The 25,319-nt window shown below is 42.1% G+C and overlaps 1 protein-coding gene across 8 annotated transcripts in view; it reads right to left on the bottom strand.

Annotated features, from left to right (window-relative positions):
- GK (glycerol kinase) overlaps window positions 1-21,421 on the bottom strand; it is a 77,243-nt gene extending 55,822 nt beyond the window's left edge. For 3 of the 8 annotated variants that reach the window (XM_072744271.1, XM_072744269.1, XM_072744272.1), the window contains exons 1-3: window positions 21,029-21,296; window positions 10,751-10,824; window positions 8,132-8,238 (exon numbers count right to left, since the gene is read on the bottom strand). In XM_072744271.1, coding sequence (XP_072600372.1) covers window positions 8,132-8,238; window positions 10,751-10,824; window positions 21,029-21,106 — 259 coding nt within the window. In that variant the 5' untranslated portion in view covers window positions 21,107-21,296. Of the gene's footprint in view, window positions 1-8,131; window positions 8,239-10,750; window positions 10,825-21,028 lie in introns of all 8 variants that reach the window. The other 5 variants (XM_072744265.1, XM_072744266.1, XM_072744268.1 and 2 more) reach the window with 3 other exon arrangements.
- Window positions 21,422-25,319: the final 3,898 nt, after the last annotated feature.

Below are 25,319 nucleotides of genomic sequence, written 5' to 3'. Positions count from 1 at the left end.
CCAAAACGACTCCTCATGTGACCATTCAGACAGCACTTCTAGTGACAAAATATTCAGTACCTCTCGAGGCAGACCAATCTTTATACACAACTTTGTTTTTTTAAAAAAATCCTCTTCCTGTAGCTTTCACCTACAGATCTTAGCTACAGTCTTTGGAGATACATGCAATAAGATTAATACTTTTATATGTGAGTTTTTCATGAACTTGAGGCAGTTGTATGGTCTCTCAGGTCTTCTTTTCCCCTATATAAGCTAAACAGTCCAATTTCCTTCTACTGCTCCCACCATATGGTATGGTTTATTTTTATTTTAAGTAATCCCTATGCCCGGCATGGGGCTCAAGCTCACAACCCTAAGATCAGATGTTCTACTGACTGAGCCAGCCAGGCCCCCGTCCACGTGGTATGACTGAAAGTCCCTTGACCACCTCCCCTAGGAACACACAACTTTCTGCCCAGATTGTTCAAATTGTATACCTAGAATAAAACATAACTGGAATGTTCTGAATAGTACAGAGCTGAGGGGGAACCAATAGTTCCCTTGTTCTAAATAATCTTTGTTTTAAAGCTCAAAACAACAGTTTATTTTTAAAACCATACACTAAAATCTAAACTAAAAAGTAATTACTTAGACTTTACTGTAAGTGGATTTTATATGTAATAGAGAGCAATGAAAACTGGCCTGTGGAAAATGAGCTACATACTTTTTTATTAAGGTACATAGTTGACACAAAACATTAGTTTCAAGTATACAACATAATGACTGGATACACTGCAGAGATCACAGTAAATCTAGTATCCTCTTGTCACCATACAAAGTTACATAATATGCAATACAATATTGTTGACTATAGTCATCATGCTGCACATCATATCCCCATGACTTACTTATTTTATGACTGAAGTTTGTACCTCAACTCCCTTCTCCCATTTTGGGCCCTCCCCCCAGCAACCATCAATCTGATCTCTGCACCTACGAGTTTTGTTTTGTTCATGTTGTTTTTAAAATTCCACATAAAAGTAAAGTCCTACAGCATTTGTCTTCCTGTCTGACTTATTTCACTTAGCATACCCTTAAGGTCCATCCATGTTGTCACAAATGACAAGATTTCATTTTATGACTGAATAATATTCCATTGTATATTCATCCATCAAAGGACACTTTGGTTGTTTACATATCTTGGCTATTGTGAGTCACTGCAATGAACATAGGGGTGTATTTATCTTTTTGAATTAGTGTTCTCATTTTCTTTGCGTAAATACCCAGAAGTAAAATTGCTGGATCATATGGTAGTTCTGTTTTTAGTTTTTGGAGAAACCTCCATACTGTTTTCCACAGTGGCTGCACCAGTTTGCATTCCCACTAACAGTGCATGAGGGTTCCCTTTCCTCCACAACCTCACCAACAGTTGTCACGGTTTTGAGAATAGCTATTCTGATAGGTGTGGTGTGATTAATAATAGTTGCAGAGAATGGGACTGAGCTAAGCAGGACTCATAAAAGAATTTCCCGGCAGCACTGTGGACACAATACAGAGACCAGAGAACTCAGTTGGACCTCAGCAACAGACTGCTAAATTGGAATACTGTGAACATAATAGTTCTGTGACAACTTTACACTGTGAGATCACAATGAATTCATAGTCCAGTAAAATCTCCTATTTTTCCCTAGTACATTAATTTTCCATTGGGATTCATTGGGATTTTGATTTGCATTTGCCTGAAAATGAGCGATGATGAGCATCTTTTCAGGTGCCTATTGGCCATGTGTATGACTTCTCTGGAAAAAAGACATCTGGGTCCTGTGATCAGTTTTTAATCAGACTATCTGTTTGCTATTGAGTTGTATGGATTCTTTGTAGCTTTGGTATTAACCCCTTATCAGATAAATGATTTGCAAATATATTTTCCCATTTAGTAGGTTGCTTATTTTGTTGATGGTTTCCATTGCTGTGCAGTAAGCTTTTTAGCTCAATTTAGTTTAGTTTTTGATTACTGATTCAAACTCCTTGCTAATGTTTGGCCTATTCTGATTTTCTATACCTTCGTGATTCAGTCTGGGAAGAGTGTAGGTTTCCAGGAATGTATCAATTTCTTCTAGGTTGTCCAATTTATTTACCTAGAATTTTTCATAGCATTCTCTTATGATGCTTTGTATTTCTTTGGTATCAGTTGTAACTTCCTCCCTTTCATTTATTTATTTGAGCCCTTTCTTTTGTTTTTAGGGAGTCCGGCTAACAGTTCATCTAAATAACCTTTATCCAAGTATGGGGAAAGGAAATGAGGAATTAAGGCCCCAGAGCCTCAATGTTCTCTGTGAAGTAGCACACAAGGTTATCTGCTCAAATGGGGTCAAGCAAATTAGGATCATGAGTTTGGGGCATCATTCAATTAGAGCTCAGGTTCTGAAGCCAGACTGCTGGGGTTCATTCAAATTCCTGTTTCCTAGCAGCAGGACCCTGGATCTCAATCTGTTTTATCTTCTGTAAATTGGAGAATAGTTCCCACCTAACAGGGTTACAATGAGTTACTATGTATTACAACAGTGCTTGGCACATAATAACTGCTCAATAAATGTTTCTTACTGCTTCCGTTCATTGTTAAAATATTATTTTTAATTAATTTATTTTAGAGTAAGAAAAAGCACGAGTGGGAGGGGCAGAAAGAGACTCAAGCAGACGCCACACTGAGCTCAGAGCCGACACAGGGCTTGATCCCACAAACCATGAGATTACCACCTGAGCAGAAACCAGGAGTTGGTCACTTAACTGACTGAGCCACCAGGTACCCCTCATTCTCATCAATATTGCTGAGGAGAGAGTGAACTAATAGTTGCAGAGAATGGGACTGAGCTAAGCAGGACTCATAAAAGAATTTCCCGGCAGCACTGTGGACACAATACAGAGACCAGAGAACTCAGTTGGACCTCAGCAACAGACTGCTAAATTGGAATACTGTGAACATAATAGTTCTGTGACAACTTTACACTGTGAGATCACAATGAATTCATAGTCCAGTAAAATCTCCTATTTTTCCCTAGTACATTAATTTTCCATAAATAGACTGGCTGCTCGCTTAGCCGCAGTCTCTGAGTCACTATCCTACGTCCTTTGGGCTACCTTTCTTTATTGCCTCATTCTAACTTACATTCAGAATGTAATTGAGAGCTATTTCTATCTGACTCATTGGTCACAGATTCCTCCCTGACCACTCTTTCTTTTCCTTCTATCTTAATTCGGTTCCTTTGTCCTAAGTAAAATTGCTTTTCTTGCAGACGATCAAAGTCCAGCGAAATAGCTTCTTAGGATTCTCCTGCTGCCATAAACACATCTCCATTACTGATTTCTCCCCAGCGCATGCAGGCTTTATGTAGTTCTTCTGAACTTTTTCAGTGTTCCAACATCTATTTTACCCTAAAATCCTCTGTATTTTTTTAAGGTTTGTTTTATGTGGGGCTTGAACTCATGGCCCTGAGATCAAGACTCACATGCTCTACCTACGGGGCCAGCCAGGCACCCTTTTGGTTTTTTTTTTTTTTTTTTTAAAGAAAACTTTTCTAGGGGCATCTGAGTAGCTCAGTGGTTGAGCGTCTGCCTTTGGTTCGTGATCCTGGGGTCCTGGGATCAAATTCTGCTTCAGGCTCCCCATTGGGAGCCTGCTTCTCCTATCTTTCATGAATAAATAAAAATCTTAAAAAAAAGAAAAGATAACTTTTCTGGGGTACCTGGGTGGCTCAGTTTCTTGAGCAGCAGACTCTTGATTTCAGGTCATGATCTCAGGATTGTGAGACTGAGCACCATGATGAGCTCTGTGCTCAGTGGGGAGTCAGCTTCTCTCTTTCTCCCTCTGCTCGCCCCCCCCCCACTCGTGTTTGTGTGTGCACATGCTCTCTCTCAAATACTTTTTTAAAAAAGATTTTATTATTTATTTATTTATTTGGAGGACAGAGAGAGAGAGAGAGAGAGAGAGAACGAGTTGGGTGAGGAGCAGAGGGAGAAGCAAACTCCCTGCAGAGCAGGGAGCCCTATGTGGGCCTTGATCCTGAGACTCCAGAATCATAACCTGAGCCAAAAAGGCAAACGCCTAGCTAACTGAGCCACCCAGGTACCCCCACTCAAATAATCTTTAAAAACCAACTCTACTAAATTCTACCTCTGAAACTAGTAATACAATATGTTAATTAAATTTAAATAAAAACAAAACTTTTTTGCCAATTCCCAGCACACATGCTTCTCTAAATAGTGCCTAATTTTTAATTCCTTCTTTCTCAGAATTACATATTCAGGTCCTGTAATTCTCTACCCTGGTTTATCTCCTACTTAGGAGCATATGAGAGTTACATGTCTCAAGTATGTATAATTTCCTGGTCCCACAGTCTTTTAGTTACAGATACTATCATCATTGGCATATATAAAACCCAATGCAGTACACTGTATCTAGGAAGTTCAAGCTTCACCTGCATGTTCTTTCTCAGGAGGTATTTTTCTGGACAGTGAATGCTGCGAGTAAAATTAGCTAGTCAAATGCTAACTTCAAAATCTCTGGTTCAATTTTGCTTAATATTGCCTGTGAAAAGCTATGATCATAGTTAAGAAAATATACTTAGAAAAAGACTTTGGAAATACTGTAGGGTGTTATAATTGTTGGTAGAATTATGGATGGTATGCATCCTTATTTAAAAATAAAATCAGGGCACCTGGCTGGCTCAGTTGGTAGAGCATGCAACTCTGATCTTAGGGTACTGAGTTCAAGCCCCATGTTGGGCCTAGAACCCACTTTAAAAATCAATAAATAAAATCTTAAAAAAATAAAAATAAATAAAAATAAAGTCATAATTTATAATTGGAACAAGTTTTTAGGGGAAAAAAACCCCAAAACTCTAAAACCAACCAAAGTGAAATAAGAACCCTGGAGGAAGGCTCTAGGGCTACTAAAAGTGCCATATGGGAAGAGGTGTAAAGCTCTAAGAAAAACAGTCTCTGGAAGATGTGTGCTTGAGGCATGTTATAACAATTGGAAATGAGATCCAGCCACAGCTGGGAAGCTATTTTGGACAATAAGGTACCTTTCTGAGACCCCCTGAGAGTAGATAGAAGACAGAAATGTGTGTGGATGTTTGGCAGGGCAAGGCAGTGGGTGGGGGGTGGTTTCCCTTTCCTCCAATAGTGTGGTAACTACTTAACTACTTTGGATACAAGGGAATTTAACAGCTGAAAATTTTATGCTCCTGAGTTTTTAAAATTTATTTTATTTTATTTTATTTTAATTTTTATTTATTTATGATAGTCACACAGAGAGAGAGAGAGGCAGAGACATAGGCAGAGGGAGAAGCAGGCTCCATGCACTGGGAGCCCGACATGGGATTCGATCCCAGGCCTCCAGGATCGTGCCCTGGGCCAAAGGCAGGCGCTAAACCGCTGTGCCACCCAGGGATCCCTTAAAATTTATTTTTAAAGTAATCTTCATAACTCAACCTGAGGTTTAAATTCATGACCCCAAGCTCAAGAGTTGCATGCTCTACTGATTAAGCCAGCCAGGGACCCCTATAGTCTCAATGTTAAAGCAGTGTATGTTATATTTTGCTTCTACCACATGAGGATGAACTTTGTAGCGCCTTCAGTTCAATGGCAGGCTTAAACAGAGCTGCCCACTCTAAGAAGTAAAGCAGCCCCCTATTTACTTGTCTTGGACTCCTATGTGCTGTTGCACTGAGTGAACTTTGATTTTGGAGACATTGCTCATCCATACCTGAAATCTATAAAGTTTCTGGTGGAAGACAACTAACACCAAACTAGGTTCTGCAAAAGAAAACAACCAGCGATTGGCACCTGGCTGGCTCAATCAGGGGAGCATCTGACTCTTGATCTCAGGGTTTTGAGTCGGGGCCCCATGCTGGGTGCAGAGGGCTGTAGATGTTGTTTAAAAATAAAATCTTTAAAAAAATAAGCAAAATATTTTTTTAAAAGAAATACAACCAGCTATGATAAATTCTTAATGATTAATAGGTAAGGCTACAAATAAATAACTTTTTAGCTAGAGTTATTTGCTACACTAGAGCTAAAAAGTGAAGTGGTTTGAAAAAAAAAAAGTGAAGTGGTTTGTGAAGTTATCTTTGGTAATAAGATATTTTGACAATGGAGTGTGGCTTTTATAAGCCACATAGATTTTTCATGTCTTTGGTAATAAGATATTTTGACAATGGAGTGTACTACTGAATGCCTCCTATATGTTTAGGTCATTGAGGCTGGAAAACCTGGGAGAACAATTCAAGGACACAACCAACCATCACTTTGATTTGCACAACTCATCTAGAACTTGGTGAGTGATACTCTAAAAGAAGTTTGAAACACTTCCACATTGATATAGGGACAAACGGGGTAGGATATTCCATTAATTTGTGATAGCATTAACATGTGCTTCCGTCACTTGGCTGTTGGTGGCACAACCCTATTGTGCTCCACTGTTTCCCTAGCATACCCAGCATGTGAATCTGCTGAACAATTGATTTTGATAACATTCAGTCTTTTTTTAAAGATGAATCCATTTGAGACAGACAGAGAGAGAGAGAGAGAACAGAGCAAGAGAGGCAGAGAGAAGTCGAAGCAGACTACCCGCTGAGGACAGAGCCCGGCATGAGGCTCAAGTCCACCAGCCCAGTGGAAACCAAGAGTCAGATGCTTAACCAAGTGTGCCATCTAGATGCTCCATTCAGTCTTTTTAAAGTAAGTTTTATTTATACAAATAGAGCAAAGTCTGAAAAAAAATTCAAAGTTTCTCCCCAGCATCTCCACCAAAATGAACAATCAAAGTTTCAATTCAGGAGTGCTGGTAAATCTCATAGCCAAGATGATGTGAATCAAGGCACCACTATCACCAATTGAAGGTTGCCCTTACTTGGGGTCAAACTACCTACAAGGGTGCCTGGGTGGCTCAGTTGGTTAAGCCACTGACTGGATTTTGGCTCCGGGCATTTCAGGGTTGTAGGATTGTTCCCTGCATCGGGCTTGCTGCTCAGCTCCAAGTCTGCTTGAGAATGCTCCCTGTCCCTCTGCCACCCTCCCCGCTCATGCTCTTGCACTCTCTTTCACTCTCTCAAATAAATAAATCTTCAAAAACAATAAACTACTTGGAATTAATACAGATCCTGTAATAATCTAACACTTCCAGTTATTTCAAGGAGATGCTCTAAGTGAAATGCTTTCATTTCAACCCCCCCCCCACCGCCCATGTTCCCCAATCTATCTTGGGGCTCCAGCAAAAACCCAAGCATCATCTTTGACCAATCACATCCCCTGACAATACTGCTCTCTCTACTACCCTGAATTCCAATGTATCATCCAGTTCTGCCCCCTCAAATCACCTCCCCTGCTACCACTGCCAGTCAGGTCCCCATCCTCTTTCTCAGGACTTCCACAGCAGCCACTCAGACCTTTACTGTCCGCCCCCACATGGCTCCACAGTGCAGTGAGGAAGTTGTCTTTAAACTGCAAGTCAGATCCTGTCATCCCGTCACCTTGCTTAAAACCTTCTCACTGCCGGCTTCCCGTGATACTAAGAATAGCACCCAAACTCCTAACTGTGGCTGACAAGGCCCTATTGGCTTCCCTGATTACTGTTCCTACTGAAACCTCTGATCCACCCCCACCCTCCTTTCCTCCACTTTTCACACACTGGTCTTTTTCCAACCCAGAAATAGGCCAAGCGTATTCCCACCTCAGGACCTTTGCACATGCTGCTTCCTTTTCCTTACACATTCTTCTCCCAGCCATCTGCACGGTGGGCCCCTTTCGGCTTTTGAGACCTTGGCAACAGTGTCAACTTCTTAGAGAGGCCTTCTCTAGCTGTTCAATCTAAAGTAAGCCTCTCTGGGCCCACCCTACAGTATCAACTCAGTTTTAGCCCCTGTACAGGGCTTCCCAGGACCTGAGATCAGCTCGCATTTGCCTGCTCTTACACCCACTGGAATGAAAGCTTCATGAGAACATGGATTTCATCTACCCATTTATTGTCACTCCCTCAGTTGGCACAGAAATGCTTGCCATTGCACAGGTGTTTGGCTATGTGCTGAATGAATGAATGATTGAATTCAATTGAGATAATCATACATGGAGAAAAATATTCTATTAAAAATACCTTTTATGTTGGAAATATCAATATTGAGCTGTCCAAGTTTCTCACATGTTTTCTCTATACACTCATAGACAGACTGCAGAATTTCCTTAGGGTCTTGTTCCACCCATCTTTGAACAAAAGAATGTATTTGGTTAGTCCACAAGGAAGCAATATAAACATAGCTTATTCCTCTAGATATGTATGCTTATGAAGGTGTGGCAGGTGCACAAATCAAAGAAAATTACATTAGCAAAGGAAAGTATCACCAGTATTCCAAAGAAATGATTTAAACAAAAGCCCATTTCCCTTACATTTTTCTCATTCTTCACATAGTAATTACTCATTTGAAAGAAGGCAAGCAATGGCAGACCATAAATAGCAGATACTCTACCTACTTTTAAATAATTATTTTTGAATCTAATAAAAAATTAGCTCCCCAATTCTTTAGATCCTGTGACTTTTGATGAATTTTGATAAGCCAACTGCATGTTTTCACTAGTCACTAGCTATTTCTAAGTAGATTGAGATACATATATCACTCTTGGGATGGGGGCAGTGACTGATCTACTTATTTACTTACTTGTTTGTGTATGTACTTATTTATTTGTGAAGCAAAAGGAATTCTGAAAAGAAGTATACTAATCTCTTTTGCCATTTTTCTCCCAAAATATTTTGTGAGAATTTAGGGAAAAATTTAAATTACATCCAGTAATTATTTCATGTAGACAAGGCATTGCTTCCAGTTTTCAGACCCAATCCTGGCGCCATTTTGGTAAGGTACAAGGACCTCAGAAAGATGAAGGGCTCATCATAAATGACAAGGAAAAGAAGTGTGGAAAAAACCAAAATGGCAATTGAGGAAAACCACAAGTAGAAAGGACCCAAATTTAAAAAATCCTACCCTCGAATCTGGAAGTCCAAGGGAATTCCAAATGCCTTTTTTCTTGGCCTTCCTTGAGCCTGCCTGGCTCTCCTGAGCTTTGAGTAGTCTCTAAATTCTTTTTCTAAAAACTTAAGCTCCTTCCACATATTTCTAACTTTTGTCCATTCAAGACCTACGTGCTCTCTCCAAATTGCACTGGGATTAGGCCTGTGGACAGTCATTCTAAGGCTAGTATGGTATCAATAGCTTTCATTACTAAAATAACTCTAGAGAGAGGGGCACCTGGGTGGCTCAGGGGTTGAGCATCTGCCTTTGGCTCAGGTCATGAGTCCCGAATCGGGATCCTTGCAGGGAGCCTGCTTCTCCCTCTGCCTATGTCTCTGCCTCTCTCTCTCTCTCTGTGTCTCTCATGAATGAAAAAAAACAAAACCTTTAAAAAAATAAAAAATAAATAAAATAAAATAATTCTAGAGAGAGGGGCACCTGGGTGGCTCAGGGGTTGAGCATCTGCCTTTGGCTCAGGTCATGAGTCCCGAATCGGGATCCTTGCAGGGAGCCTGCTTCTCCCTCTGCCTATGTCTCTGCCTCTCTCTCTCTGTGTGTCTCTCATGAATGAAAAAAAACAAAACCTTTAAAAAAATAAAAAATAAATAAAATAAAATAATTCTCTAAAATGCAGGAGAACATTTTTCATGAAAAGGAAATACTAAAATTTGGTAGGGCATCAAGTTTTTTTTTCTCTTTCTTAAATTGCATTTAGTTGTTAAGTAAAATAAATAGATCAAAAGTGCATAATCTGTTGAGTTTTAACAAATGTATGTCCCCATCTAACCACCATCCCAGTCAAGATACAGAATTATTTCTGTTGCTCCTGAAAGTTTTTTCATGCCTCTTTCAAGTCAATCACATAGTCCACAGGCAATCAATTTTTGGATTTCTATTATCTTAGATTACCTTAGTCTCTTCTTATATCTCAGATACAGCCATGCAGTGTGTACTCCTTTGTGTTCAGCTTTGTTCATGTTTCATGATATTAATACAAATCAACCATGTTGTGGCATGCATCAGTTCACTTTTTAAAAATTGCCTCATGGTATTTCACTGTTATCCATTCTACAGATGACAGACATTTGGGTTGTTTCCAGTTTGGGCTATTATGAACAAAGCTGCTATAAACATTCATGTATATCTTTCTATAGCCATATGCTTTCTGCTTTCATTTCTCTTGGATAAATTCCTAAGAGCAGAATCTGCAGATATATGGCTGATTTTATAAGAAACTGCCGCCGTTTTTCAAAGTAGTTGTATCATAAACATCATTAACTTTTAAATAATATACTTAGAATTCTATTTAATCACAACTACTACATATGCACATTATTCCAAGAAGGGTGATTTTAGCACTAGATGATAAGATATGTGAATGTTTACACTCCAATCAGCAAAGCAGTGTTTGCCAAGGATGGACATAGAACTAAATGCCTTTGAGGTCAATGTGGAATTTCTGTTATTTAATGCTCCTCTGCCTTGCTACTTTATTATCGCTTCCTTTCCTGTCACTGAATTCCCAAGCTGTCAATCACCCATATGTTTTTGCTGAGCCACCAAGGTACTGCTTCTTTCCTTGACTAAAACCTATCTCTCAAGCCTTCTCAGGAGGGGTTCAGTCAAGTTTAACTTACAAGGCCACTGGGCAGGTAAGGTGAGATGGATTAATAAATACAAGGTAGCTTTACATAGTAAATCAGGGAACGTACCCTTCTCTTGGAAACTCTTGTTTTATTTCCACTTGGTGATGACTAAGTAGTTCGGCTGTTCTTGAATTGAAAACCTGAAAAACATATTGCAATGTTAGGGTGAAAATGCAGGTAGAGAGGAAAGGTGTTCAAAGCTATTCAGCAACTGAAGTCATCAGTCACCAACAGAAAAAAAAGTCCAATCAGTGAAATGCCACACAGGATGTTCTACGTTCTTTCAGACAGAATCATGATAAAGAGAAATCTATTGAACATGAAGCTAAGGGGCAATTTCTTAATCTTAAAAAAAGCACAACTGGCTCCAAGCTATAGGAAATTTAATACATCAACCAATTAATAGCATGGATCTCAAGAGAGAATAGGAAAACCAAGAATAAGAGAAAGGAGGTAGAATGCTGATGGGGACGCTGGAAGGTTCCATTCTGCTTCCACTAAGGAGGAGACACACTAAGAGTCATAGGTGACACAGTAAGAGTCATAGGTACAGGCAGCCCGGGTGGCTCAGCAGTTTAGCGCCACCTTCGGTCCAGGGCATGATCCTGAAGACCTGGGATCGAGTCCCACGTCGGGCTCCCAGCATGGAGCCTGCTTCTCCCTCCGCCTGTCTCGGCCTCTCTCTCTCTTTCTCTCTCTCTCTGTCTCCATGAATAAACAAATAAATAAATTAAAATAAATAAATAAAAAGTCATAGGTGCCCAGGCAGAGAAGGGCACTGTGGAAATCCCTTTGAAGGGAAGCACAGCAATGCATCTAGCTCTTACAAAGGTAAATGGGGTCCTATCCACAGGGGGAGAAGTGTATCCTGGCATCCATCTGGCTGAGTGCTTCCCTGTCACACAATTATTATGAATTGTTGACCTCTGGTATAAAACATTAAAACATAAAGCTCCCAAAGAGGTGCTGTACAATCCTCCACAATTTTACTACTACTAAAATAATACATTAAAAGAAAAACCCTTAGCCATCTTTCCTCACGTACATTCTTTTTGACCTGCATGTACCTATACTTGAGTGGCAAAGTACTTAGTCTTTCAGAGTCTGGATTCGTATTTTAATTAAACCCAGCTTCCGAAATCATTGTAATTACAGCAGTAAAGTTACATCCAATTAGGTAAGAAAGTGTTTCCATGCCTAGCTTTCCTGTGGGAGAAAATTACCTGCTCATTGCAGGCTACGAAAGGGAAAGTAAAAAGAGAAAACACACCATGAGTGGCTGCTGCCCTCCCTCCCCAGGACACTATCTCCCTTTTGGGAGGAAGTGATGAATCTAATGAAAAGTAAGAAGGTAAATTCTCAAGTCCTTTGCGGAGATAAAATATCTTACAAGCCAAAGGTTAACTTGACATGTCATAAATAAAAGGCACTTGACAGAACCCCAAATAATATCCCCCTAATTTACAACTTAGCCGTAGAGTGTATCTATAGGATGTTCACTCCATTTGTCCTGTTTTATCTGGATTATCTCTAAGGCCTAGAATAGTACCTGGCATAGGACTGACAATAAATATTTGTTGAATGTCTGAAAAAAATATGGCCTACCAGGTACTTATTGGGAGAAAAACTATCAAATCAAACGAGAAATGGTTATGTGGCAGAAAAACTCTTAAGAGGAAACCATAGTTGTATAATTTTTATTCATACTAGTACTGCTCCCAGGGTCTTCTCACAAATCCCCAAAGGGCGTTGGGTTAGGAGAAAAGTGTCCCTTTTGGTTGGCTGGATTCATAAAGACCTCTATAGCAGATCTATGAGGCTCTGAATGGAGTAGGATCCCTGTTCCATCACCTACTAGTTTTAAGGAGGCTAACTTCAGGAGTCTACACTAACAATGGATTTGTGGGCCTTTGAAACAGGCACAGAAAAGGGAAGAATTTTGGTAAATTCCATTTGGCTTATTAGACCATGATGCTGGTAGTCACACAGCATTTGGATATAAAAGGATGGAACCTGGACTTCCTTACTTCTTCAGAGCTCTGAAACTGTAGCATACAGACACTACCTTTAGATGTTTAGGATTTGACCCTGTGCAACACTTCCAAGTTTGTGGGACACTTTCTAGGTTTAATATTTTTTGGAATCATCAACTTTCTGCAGCACTGTCCAACAGAAATATAAAGCAAACCACTTATGTAATTTTAAGTATTTTCATAAAAAACAGTAAAAAGAGGAAGGTAAAGTTAATTTTAGTAACATTTTATTTAAGCCAATATATCTAAAATAATTATCACTCTGACGTGATCAATAGCAAAACCTATTAATGAGATCTGTTACTTGTTTTAGAAGTAACTCTTTGAAATTTGGTATATGTTTTGCTTATGGTCCACCACAATTTGGACGAAGCACATTGAAAGTGGTCCATAGCCACATGTTGCTAGTTAGTGGCTATTGTACAAGACAGTGAAGTTCTGCAGTACTATTTTTCCTCATACATCTAGGTTCATGTGAAGAGTTTTAATGGCTGTCCATCTGCTTGCAGATGGACAAATGTACAAAGAAGGCTAATGATGCTTCCAGAATCCTTTCTGCCTGGAAGGTTACATATTTTATATGAGAACACAATGCCCAGTAGCAACAGTGCTAATCTAGTAGATTGTAAAAGCCACTGCCAAGTAAAGATGGCAGTAGCTATCTAGTTTGTCTTATAAAAGTTCTAGCATGGTCATTGTTTAAAACTCATTAGGTGGCAAAGGAGAAAGACTTCGGAATTACAGATGGCCCTTACCTTTTTCTCCCTTTCCAGATTTGTAATTCACCAAATTTTAAGTCAGTTAAGACTTCAGATGTATAACAGCACAGAACCGAAGGGTCTCTTTAAGAAAATTAATTAAAAGGAATATTTGAAGGCACAAGGAGTCTATGCTTCCTGGAAGACATCCTTGAGATCCTGTAGGGCCAGCATTTTCAAAATGTACTCCTTGCATCTCCAGGACCCTTCAGAAGCTGGGAAGGAGGACAGGGAGCTCCAGCTGAGCCTCTGGGCTATGCCATACCCTGGATTTCACATTTTTATCAATTTTAGCTTCGAGATTTAGGTCCTTCCAGAGAAAAGCCTAACAAAGGAGTTCTAAAACAAAAAACAAATGATGACACTAACTGAAACCCGTGGCCCTAATGTCATGCTACTGTGCTTAAAAAGTGAGCTCCAGAAGATTGGCTAATACAAACAGAGCTAACCTCTGAGTTTCCTAAATGCCAATTCAGTGCTTTTCCAGTACAAAATCATGTTAATATAAATTATGTCTTTTCATCCTCCATTACATGGCAGCATATATGGGAGTTTTAGGACATCAAAAGAGAAAGGACACCTCATTCAGACTTCTGGGGGTCGGAGAGGGGCTATCATATCAGAATAGGTAACTTCTAGACTAAGATTGAAGGTGGACTCGAAGGGAGTGCGTGTGGGCCTGGGAAGGGATGGGAGGTTAGGATGAAGGGGGGAGAGCAGCTGCCATGTGTCTGTGGGGATCCAGGTGAGATAGCTGAGGGCTCCTGTCAGACTGGGAGCAGCATCGGGGATTGAAAGAAAGGAAGTACATTGCTGAGAGACTTAACAGGATATAAGCAATTAGCTGCATCAAGGGCTTGGAGGGGGAGGAGTCAAGGAAAATGAGGGACACCCATGCAGGACAGGGGACAGGTTAGCAGGAGGCAGTGTTTACACAATACAGGATACAGTAGGAACAGTGGTTGTGGCACACAGAGGGGTTAAGGAGATTTCAAAGTTCATTGTAGATAATGTGTTATTTGGGGTGTCATTCAGGCATAGATGTTGAGATGCCCATTGGGAAGTTGCTTATATTTTAGGTCCTAAGCCTCAAGAATGAGATTTGTTCAGGTTACAAACCTGGAACTAGTAAGATGGGTTAGGTCCTGGAGATCTAACACAGAGCACAGTGAGTACAGCCCATAATATTGTATTATAAACTTTAAAGTTGCCAAGAGACTAGATCTTAATTGTTCCTACCACAAAAAAGAAAGGATAATTATGTGACATGATTGAAGTATTAATGCTACCATGGTAACCGTATTACAATACACAAGTGGATCAAACAACACTCTGTACACCTTACACTTATACTGTTACCTGTTGGTTATATTTTAATTAAAAAAAAAAGAGAAAAAAAAAAAGGAGAGAGGAAGAGATCTGTTTTCAGAATTTTGAGTTGGCCAGAGAGGCAGAAGAGATCTTCACGGTTGGTGTAACACGGAGGCAAAGAGCACAGGCCCGGGAAGCACACAGAGCTGAGGGTGCGGGTCAAGCTCCGGTCCTGCCCATGTCAGTGGTGTGATTTTAAATTTCCTGAACCTCAACTTTTCCATCTGTCAAAGGATTAAATGGAAGAATTTATGGAAAGTGTTTCACACAGGGCAAGTACATAGTATGTTATCCAAATGACAGGACAAGCACCGGTGGTACCGCGACTGCTATTTTCATTACTGTTACTGCTGTTACTACTACCACCAGCCAGCAGCACGACCCACCAGTGGGAGTTAGGATTCAAAGTCACGTGTGCTATGTTCATCTCTAAGCACAAATCACTTTGCAGTTCTAGATTCTGTTTTATGGGGAGGACAGCTACAAACTTGAGAGGTTTGTTGTTGTTGTTGTTGTTTCCAAAAAAGGAATACTGAACATCTGAGTCTTGAATGATACTAAAGGGGCACCTGAGTAGTTCAGTCGGTTAAGCTTTGGATTCTTATTTCAGCTCAGGTCATGCTCTCAGGGTCCTGGGACAGAGCCCAATGAAATGGCCTCCCTGCTGGCTGGGGAATCTGCTTGAGATTCTTTGTCCCTCCCTCTCTGCTCCTCCCCCTCCTTTTGCGTGCAAGTGTGCTCCCTCTCTATCTCTTAATAAATAAATCTTTTTTTCAATAAATAAATCTTAAAAGTAAAAATAAACTGAAGAAAGAAGTGAATGTAGGAGAGGAATTTGGCAGTGCAGGCACATAGCATACATCCTAAAAATGTCATCATTACTGCTGCTGCCGCCACTACTAATGCTTATTCCTATTGTTAGGGCTACTACTACTACTACTACCATTCCCCTCAAGTGACAGAATTAGAAATCACCAGCTCTATAGTCATCTTTAAGTCTAATTCATGACTCAATTCCAGCTTTGCCGGACAGGGATGGTTTAAAAAATGAAGAAACAAGGAAAATTAATTTTACAAAAAAACTATTTAAGGAGTTTCTGAAACAAAGCAAGCCTTCCTTGTCTTAGAAGGAGAGCAGTAGGGAGATCGGCATGCTGTCCTTACTAAGAAACTGTCCCTTGGGGTCCCAAGATGAATTCACTTATCCTTGCTCACTCATCCTATGACTAATTTAGCCAGCCCATCATAAACATGCACATTCATTTCCCTCCCCACGTGATTTCCCCACTAGCCTACGCTTTTACACCACACTCAGCTTTACTATGTGATAAAACATTTTTTTAGGAATGTAAACTCCCTCTCTAGAACTCTATGATACTATATAAATTTGAATGACCTAAAATAAAAATACTAGCTACAGGGGTGCCTGGTTGGCTCAGTTGGTAAAAAGATCTGCCTTCAGCTCAGGTCATGATCCTAGGGGCCTGGGATGTAGCCCCACATCAGGTTCACTGCTCAGCGGGAGGTCTGCTTCTCCCTCTCCCTCTCCCTCTGCCTGCTGCTCCCCCTGCTCATAATCTCTCTCTCTCAAATAAATAAAATCTTTAAAAAATACTAGCTACAAATATATTACATTGTAAACTTGAGACCACAAATGGTATACTGGCATCTTCCAACAAGCCACAGAGGTAAGGAAAACATGAATGACAATATATTTTTCTTAAAAATGAAACCACATTAAATAGCATATAATCTCTAATACAGCTATAGTTGCCAAATTAGACTTTTTCCAAGACTCCACAAATTTTACCCTTCCTAGTCTTCCAACCCTAGAGTTCTAGTCAACACATCTGAAGGGCTCAGATGTCCAGTCATGTAATGAGCACCCACCACATGTGAGATGCTGTGTTAGGCCTTGGGGAGGAAAAAAACTACCCTATCCTGCCCTTTAGGGAACTTAAAATTAAAAGTTCTTAACATGCAATGTTTACGGGAGACAAGAGGATGAGAGGGTGACAGCTCTATGAGACCGTGTTCTTGCCATTTGTGTAAGGTGATGGGCAAGAAAATAAGCCAACCTAGTGGAAAAAAGAAAAACACAAAAGAAGCGCAACTGTAGTTATCACAACAGTGGCCTCAATCTACCGATGAGCCAGAATAGTTCAACCAAATTTACTGTTCATTAGTGGCTGTCCCTTCATGGATGCTTAATAAATATGTGTCAAATAAATACATGAAAGAAAGTGGAAATCTGTCCCTAAGCCTTATGAGATCTGGAAGCATGATGGAACAACTGGGGCCAAGGCAATGATTCCTGCCAAAGCAAGCACGAAACTACAGTTCTAGCCATGCTTTGGAGACTATTGGAACAAAATGGTTGCGTAACCTTATCCACGGTGATTACACCTGAGCCCTGCCCAGGACCCGCTGAATCTGAGTCACAAGATGATCAAAACCGGCAAGACTTATTCAAAGGCAACGTTTTTTACATATTGCGAAACCAATAGTATGTGTATGTTTTTCTTGGTGAAGATTTATCCGTGATTATAATCAGAACAGACATCTGAAAGATAGGTAAGTGGCCTTCCCCAGTCTCTCATTTTCCTGTCACATCACTCCAAGCAGCCGGGGAGCCTAGGGCAGGGCATTAAGAGGACAGGCTTCTGAGTGTGACAGACCTGGCCTTGAATCCTCGTTCCACCGGTTACTCTGTGATCTTGGGCACAGTGTTCAGCACAGTCCAATCACCTGTGGAAAGGAACTTAATAGTACTACCTACATCATGGTTGTTAGGAGGATTAAATGAGATAATGATGGAAAAAATCCTCAAATGTAGCATCCAGCACATTTCAAGTCATACCACATTCCAAGCCTTTGCTTTTGTAACATTCAACTCAATGGGAGAAAAACAAAGTTACCAAATTAAAGAAGGAAGTTGACTATTTCAGCTGAAACTTTGGTCTTCTAAAGAAATGGCCCCTCCTTAAAACCTGTTACACTCATTCTCTTTCCAAGAAGTTCCTATTCTGTAATCTGAGTAATCACGTGTCAACCCCAGTTCACTGTCCTATCAGACAAGTATGAAATTTTTCCTTTAGTACAAAGCCTATCCAGAGGATCCCAGGGTGGACTTTTTGGCAACTAGAAGTGAGCATGTTCTAAAATGGCAGGTATACTACTAAAATAGAAGAAATTAAGTAATCAAGCATACCCAAGTCAGGAAGTTTTAAGATTTTTTGGCTCCGAATTACAGAAGGTATATAATTATAATACAAAGCAGATAAGAGCTTTGAATAGAGGTGTAAGAAAAGTAGTATAGGGAGGGATAGGGGATCCCTGGGTGGCTCAGCCATTTAGCACCTGCCTTTGGCCCAGGGCGTGATCCTGGAGTCCCGGGATCGAGTCCCATATCAGGCTCCCTGCATGAAGCCTGCTTCTCCCTCTGCCTGTGTCCCTCTGTCTCTCTCTTTCTCTCTCTGTGTCTCTCATGAATAAATAAAATCTTAAAAAAAAAGGAAGGGATAGAAAATTCCAAGAGTTTGAGGAAGACTTGTTAGGAGATGGCAGTTGAGGCACTATTTGGAGGCAGATTCAAATTTCAAGCAGCAGATCTGGGGAATAAGGGAGGAGGCAATTCGCACAGATGAAGACCACAAATAAAGAAATCTTGTGTCCATCATGGGAGAAAAGCAAACATTGCTAGTATAGGAAAAGGAAGAAGAAAGTTTGCAGAGGTTATTGGTCTTATAAAAGTCAAATGATATGTAAATCTAATGAATAATGGTCAGGAAATTATTCAAACACCTTTAACTTTATAAAGTTCCTTATGACAGTTCTTATCCACTGTATTCTTCCCGGAGAAGGTAAGCAATGAGTTTTGAATCATAATTACAACATGGAACAAAACTACTGGAACAACTCCTGGGAATCACCTTGGGATTGAAGCACTTATTCAGCAAATCCATTATCTGTATTTTGCAGGGAGTGGTTTAGCAACCACTTTCCTTATAACCAAAGAAGAAAACACCTCGCTAAACCATTCCTAAGTTCTGTTCGACTTCACACATGATCTCTAAGTCTTTTATCTACCTGTGAGGCATGCTTTCACAGTTGTTTCTCAAGAGGCAGAAAAGTTAATTGACTTTTTCACATCATTCCATAAGTAGGATGGGAATCTTATGAATTTGCACCTTAGCTTACTCAACGAGACCATGCCGCACAGAGCCCAGCAAACAGAACTCAACTTCTGGGGGCTTGTGTTGTTCATGTCACACACTGAACAGATAGATGATCGTGAGAATACGAACCTGATGAATTCTTTCCCCACCAAGGCAGAAAGATGCCTCTTGGGCAACAGAATCTTTAGAACAAGCTGCAGTAGGACAGCAACAGTGAAGAGTCACGTACAGGCTGGCGCCTAAAAGGGAAGCCTACAAAGTTATGAAATACTTTACCTGTATTCATAGAAGGCAAAAGCTGCATAAACTTGAAAACAATCACCATGTTTAGTTTGACCCTCTCCCAGTGCTTTATGAACTAGTTGCCAACATTTAAAAATTGAAAGATTTCACTGAAAACTTTAGACTATCAGCTTTTCTTAAAGAATTTGAAGATCTGGCAACCACTGGGCTGATGTTCCTGCTTGGCAGCTGTAGGCTGTCCCCTTGGCCTGAGTCTGCTCTCCACCTTCTACCTGGCTGGCCCCTGCAGGCATTTGTGTGGGCAATTCTTGAGTGTGATTTCAAAAATTAACCCACAGTTAGCACACGTCTTAATGGTCTTTCTTAATCTGGGGGAGATGGTAATGATGATTGTGTATTTTATGTATTAATCAAATCCAGTTAGACAGACTATTTTACTTATGATTCAGGATTACTTTACAAACATTTATATGAAAATCAGACAAAGTGAAACCTGCCCTGGGTGATTAAAAGATAAGCAATGTAAGAGACAGTAGAACTATGTCTTGGCAGCTCAAACCAGGGTAAGTCATTAAAGAAGATTCAAACTTAAACTGGGCTGAAAGCTTTTTGCTGGAGATGAGAGGCTAGTATCAATATGAAGGCACAAATGCAGGTTTTTAGTCAAGTGGTCAGCTAAACAGAACTTGGAAAAAATGAATCAACTTTACATATAATGTATACATATAGGTACACCTATGTGTGTGTATATATATATATATATATATACATACAAAATAATGCACGAAAAAAATCATTCGAAGAAGTGAAGACAGAGTTAAATAATCATTCAGTATTTACACCAACCTGTGAAATTAGTCAAATATCCACTGAAAGCTTGAGTTCTTAACAATCATTTATTTAAATAACTTTTAAATTCTCTTGCTAAACTGATGCTGGATCACTTTAAGAGCAAGTTTCCTAATTGCAAAAACATATTAATAAGCAGAGTCCCTTAAATAGCACTCCGTTGTGATAAAACTGCTGTCATACATGGTAAATAAAAAGAGAAACAGAATTTTCCTGTCACTTTATGCTGTGAAGCACGGAGAAAACCATCTGTTTGTAACCGGCAAAGTAACAGAACTGAAATTTGTGAGTCTCCGAAATTAAATAAAGATGCTGGTAAAAGCAGTGTAGTGTGACTTTCCTAATGTGTTCAGCAGCCCCCTCCACCACGCCGGCATTCCACCTTCTGCAGTTTCTGTGGGAGAGGATGACAACGCACCATCACACTAATACTATATTCGTTCCGCTGCTCCAAAGGACGCTATGTTAGGCTACCAGAGCCGTGACACAGCTTTCGCCCCATCCAAGGACGTCCTGCGCCCCGCAGGCCAAATGCTCCTGGGGAAGCCCGCAATAGCGGTCAGTGTGGCCACCTGTCCCTGGGGGCGAGCGGGCCGCTCAGGACGGATGCTCGGCTAGCCCTAGTTCCCTTTGGGGGTGGAGTCCCACTATTAGTAGGTGACCCGGCTCCACCACCAAGGCCGGGGCTGCTCAGCTCGGCCGCGGGGGTCGCGAGAGGCCGAGGTCCCCGAGGCCCACGCAGGGCAGCTCCAGCGTGGCAGGTCCCGCTTTGGGGGCCTTGGCCTCCACCCTTTGCCTAGCCACCGGGGCCCAGGGTCGGGGAAGGCTCGGGTTGGGGACGCGACAGCCAGCCCCGAGTCCCTGGGCTCCCGCCTCGGCTCGGCGCCTCCTCAAATGTCACCCTGGGCTCACCAAAAAGCGCGTTGAGCTGGTGCCCTGGTCCACTGCCCCCACCAACGGCCCCAAAACTGCTTTCTTCGCGGCTGCCATGAAACCAGCTTCGGGTCAGCGGGCTATCGCGGCCCGTTTCCCCGGTGACGGCGGCGGGCGGGGGAGGGGCGGGCGGCGAGCCGGTAGACGAAGCGGCGCGCGACGCCAGAACGCTCGGACCGCGCTCCAGGCAGCCCCTTTACCCGCGCGGAACCTCCTCACCCCGCCCCTCCGGCCCAGACCCCGCCCCTAAACGCGTTCCCAACGACTTAGGGGCGTGGCGCGGGGGGGCGCTGCCCGCCGGGCCAGCCAATTAGCGAGCGCAGAAAGAGGCGGACCGCTCCGACAATCGGAGGGCGGTGAGACGTCACGGGGGCGGGGCCTGGGCGCGGCGGAGGCGGTGGCCCGCGCAGCAGATCACGTGGGCTCCCGCGACCCGGCGGCGGAGCCGTCCTGCCGCAGGGCCCGGGCCGGGCAGGGCCGGGGCCGGGGGGCGGGCGCTGCCCTTTGGCGGGGAGGGTCGCTGGCCCGTGGAAAGGCTACAGCTCCCAACCCTCGCCCCGGAGCTCCCTCCCGCGAATGGGCCCCAGAGTGCAGAACTGCCGGTTCCTCTGGGGAGCGCCGCACAGTGCGGCGTGACTCGCTCGGTAGACTGACCTGCTCAGGCCTTCCCGCGCTTCCCACGCCCCGCCCACTCGCGTATCCCTGCCCTGGATAAGAATTCCCTGAGCAGGAACCGGCCCCGTGTAGTGTGACCCCCGGGAGCACGGCGGGAGCGCGGCGAATCCCTCATCTGTATACGCTTCAGAGACAAGGAACGCGGAAGTTCTTTCGGTTTAGCATTTAAGGGAAGATGGCAAGATCAACCTTCCCGGGTCCCTTAGTTGACAATTGGGCATCCGGCACCTCCCTGTCCTGATGCGCCCTTGCTCCTCGCTTGACCTCACTCCAGTGTCCCCACCCTCCCACGCCATTTCCTCTCCCTCCATTAACTGCTCTACTTTGCAAAGGGAGAGGAAAGGGTCTCTTCTCATTTGACCTTGAATTTACCTTGCCAGGACCCTTTTTGACTCCCAGGTTTCAGGGGCTTTTCAAACTTTGAATCGAGACTCACTGTGAGAAATAGGTGACAACTCCAGGTGTGTGTGTGTGTGTGAGAGAGAGAGAGAGAGAGTGTGTGCATGCGCATAATTTATATATGATACCTATATTTATACATGAATATATCTTATGTATATTTACATTAGTGGAAAATGTTTCCAAAACAATTTATCCCTCCATGCTATGAGTTCTGCATTGTCTTCCTCTACTGAATATCGTTTTATCAACTGAGTAAAGGAGGCAAAGCTGAAAAAACAAAGGCCTTTATTTGGGGTCTTAGAATTGTAATTCAGGTGTACAGATTCTGAAGACATCAGAAAAGGGTCTTGCTCATGTGGGGAAAACAAGGGGTTTTTATCAGCAAGAAGGAAGGGCTAATTAATTACATGATTTAAAGAAGTGAAAAAACTGCTACTTCGGTACTGACCCATGGAGCCACTTCTGATTACTTTTTAAATATTTTATTGGTGCTGTGAAACCAACCTGTCTCTGGTATGTATTAATCCACTTTACTGACCTCATATGATGTGAATGCCAGTTGCTCTGTTTATATGATCAACTATTTGTAAAACAATTGCTGCTCCTGGCCTCCTTGTTCAAGAGTTCATGAGTTGGAAAGAAAAAATGGAGCTTCAAAATGGAGAATATTATGTCCAGAAATATTTGTTTTTAACAAAAATATCAGAGGGACGCCTCGGTGGCTCAGTGGTTAAGCATCTGACTTCAGCGCAGGGCATGATTCTGGGGTCCTGGGATCGAGTCCCACATCGGGCTCCCTGCATGGAGCCTGCCTCTCCCTGTCTCTCATGAATAAATAAATAAAATCTTTAAAAAAAATCAGAGATCAATATTATTTTCTGGTAGCTGGAGTTTAAATGTTCTGTTCTGGACCTTGAGTAAGAGATCTGCTCCATATCTCAGGAACAAGTCCTACTTTTGAAAGTAGGTCAGTTTAGTCAAACAGTTGTGTCTCATTTCAGAAGGTGGTCTTACAAAAGGGGTTCCCTACCCTCTTGCGCTGTTGGTGGGAATGTGAACTGGTACAGCCACTCTGGAAAACTGTGTGGAGGTTCCTCAGAGTTAAAAATAGACCTGCCCTACAACCGGACCCAGGAATTGCACTGCTGGGGATTTACCCCAAAGATACTGATGCAGTGAAACGGTAGGACACCTGCACCCCGATGTTTCTAGCAGCAATGTCCACAATAGCCAGACTGTGGAAGGAGCCTCGGTGTCCATCGAAAGATGAATGGATAAAGAAGCTGTGGTCTGTGTATACAATGGAATATTCCTCAGCCATTAGAAATGACAAATACCCACCATTTGCTTCAACGTGGATGGAACTGGAGGGTAATTATGCTGAGTGAAATAAGTCCATCAGAGAAGGACAAACATTATATGGTCTCATTCATTTGGGGAATACAAAAAATAGTGAAAGGGAATAAAGGGGAAAGGAGAGAAAATGAGTGGGAAATATCAGTGAGGATGATAGGACATGAGAGACTCCTAACTCTGGGAAGCGAACAAGGGGTAGTGGAAGGGGAGGTGGGTGGGGGGTTGGGGTGACTGGGTGACGGGCACTGAGGGGATGAGCACTGGGTGATATGCTATATGTTGGCAAATTGAACTCCAATAAAAAAATAATTAAAAAACAAAAAACAAAAGGGGTTCCCAAAATTAGGCCTATCTGCTGCAAGCAATCAGGTGATTAAAAAGAGGCATCTCTATGGAAACAAAAGAAAAACAAAGGAAACAAAGGTTATTGACTAGAGCAAATTATAAACCCAATGTGTGAGTCCTGAGTGCTTCTGCTGAGATTTCTAGATGTCAGGCTCATAGCGTCTTCACCGGGAGTGAGAGCAGGCAGTGGCAATCTGATAGATCTCCCTGGTTTGCATTCTGAATACCTCTGGTGATCTTTCTGAGTGGCCCATATAGCAACAGGCACGAAGACTGTGGGCTGTTGTGGCAATGTCCCTGAAGTTTATCTCAAGTTGTCTACTTCAGTTTGCAGGGCTCTAGGAAAAAACGGCAATGTTTGGAAAAGGTTTTATTTATTAGAGAGCACACACGGGGAGGGAGGAGCAGCGGGCGATGCAAACTCCCAGCTTAGCAGGGAGCCCAACACTGGCCGGATCTCAGTCTTCCTCCCCTCCCCCCACCTCCCTGGAGATCACCACCTGAGCAGCGGAAGGCAGCCAATTCACCTACTGAGCCACTCAGGCATCCACAAAGTGGCAATTTTAGTTCTCAGTGATTCCAAGTCAAAAGAAGGAAAGAAAATTAGAAACCTTAGCTGGAGAATCACAGTCAGATAGCTGAAGAAACCAGAATTCAGGATCCAGCCCAGTTTTATAGGGAAACCACAAACCCTCAATCAGAACTAGAATCTAACATGCGCACACGTGTGTTACTGAAATAGAATTTTTTTTCTCTTTCTAAAAAGAAAACCACAGGCCCAAAATGGTGTTCCTTAGGCCGAGTTTCCAAACTGGTACTTAATACCTAATTTGATTGCAGTTTCAATCTCCCCCAGAAATATAATCTTTTTAAAAAATTTAAACTCAATTAGTTAACATATATCACTAGTTTCAGAGGTATGGGTCACTGATTTATCAGTCTTCTATAACACCCATGTTCATTACATCAGGTGCCCTCAATGCCCATCACCCAGTTACCCCCTCCCTCCTCACCTTCCCCTCCAGCGACCCTCAATGTGTTTCCTATGATTAGGAATCTCTTATGGTTTGTCTCCCTCTCTGATTTCATATTTTCCCCTCCCTTTCCCTATGATCCTCTGTTTTGTTTCTTAAATTCCACATATGAGTGAGATCATATCATTGTCTTTCTCTGACTGACTTATTTCGCTTAGAATAATACCCTCTCGTTCCATCCACGTTGTTGCAAACCCAGAAATGTAATTTGAACTGGTCAGTCAGGAATCTTCCTCATCAGCGCCAAAGAGTCTGTCACTTGGGTCCTCTCCATCCCTCAAAGGAGGATGAGGTTACCTGCATGATAAGACCCCCTGCTGCTTCCCCCAAGGGAAAGTGACCTTGCCTGGAACAATCCTTTTCTTTTACTAATAACTTTCCAGCACCACCCTCCTTCCTATAAACACCTTCCGTTTTGTACAATTTCTCAAACTGCCCCCAATTTGCTGGATGGGATG

The sequence above is a fragment of the Vulpes vulpes genome, chromosome X, assembly GCF_048418805.1.
Source record: "Vulpes vulpes isolate BD-2025 chromosome X, VulVul3, whole genome shotgun sequence".
Lineage (NCBI taxonomy): Eukaryota > Metazoa > Chordata > Mammalia > Carnivora > Canidae > Vulpes > Vulpes vulpes.
Note: the sequence above shows the minus strand (reverse complement) of the source record. Positions and strands in the feature narration are given on the sequence as shown.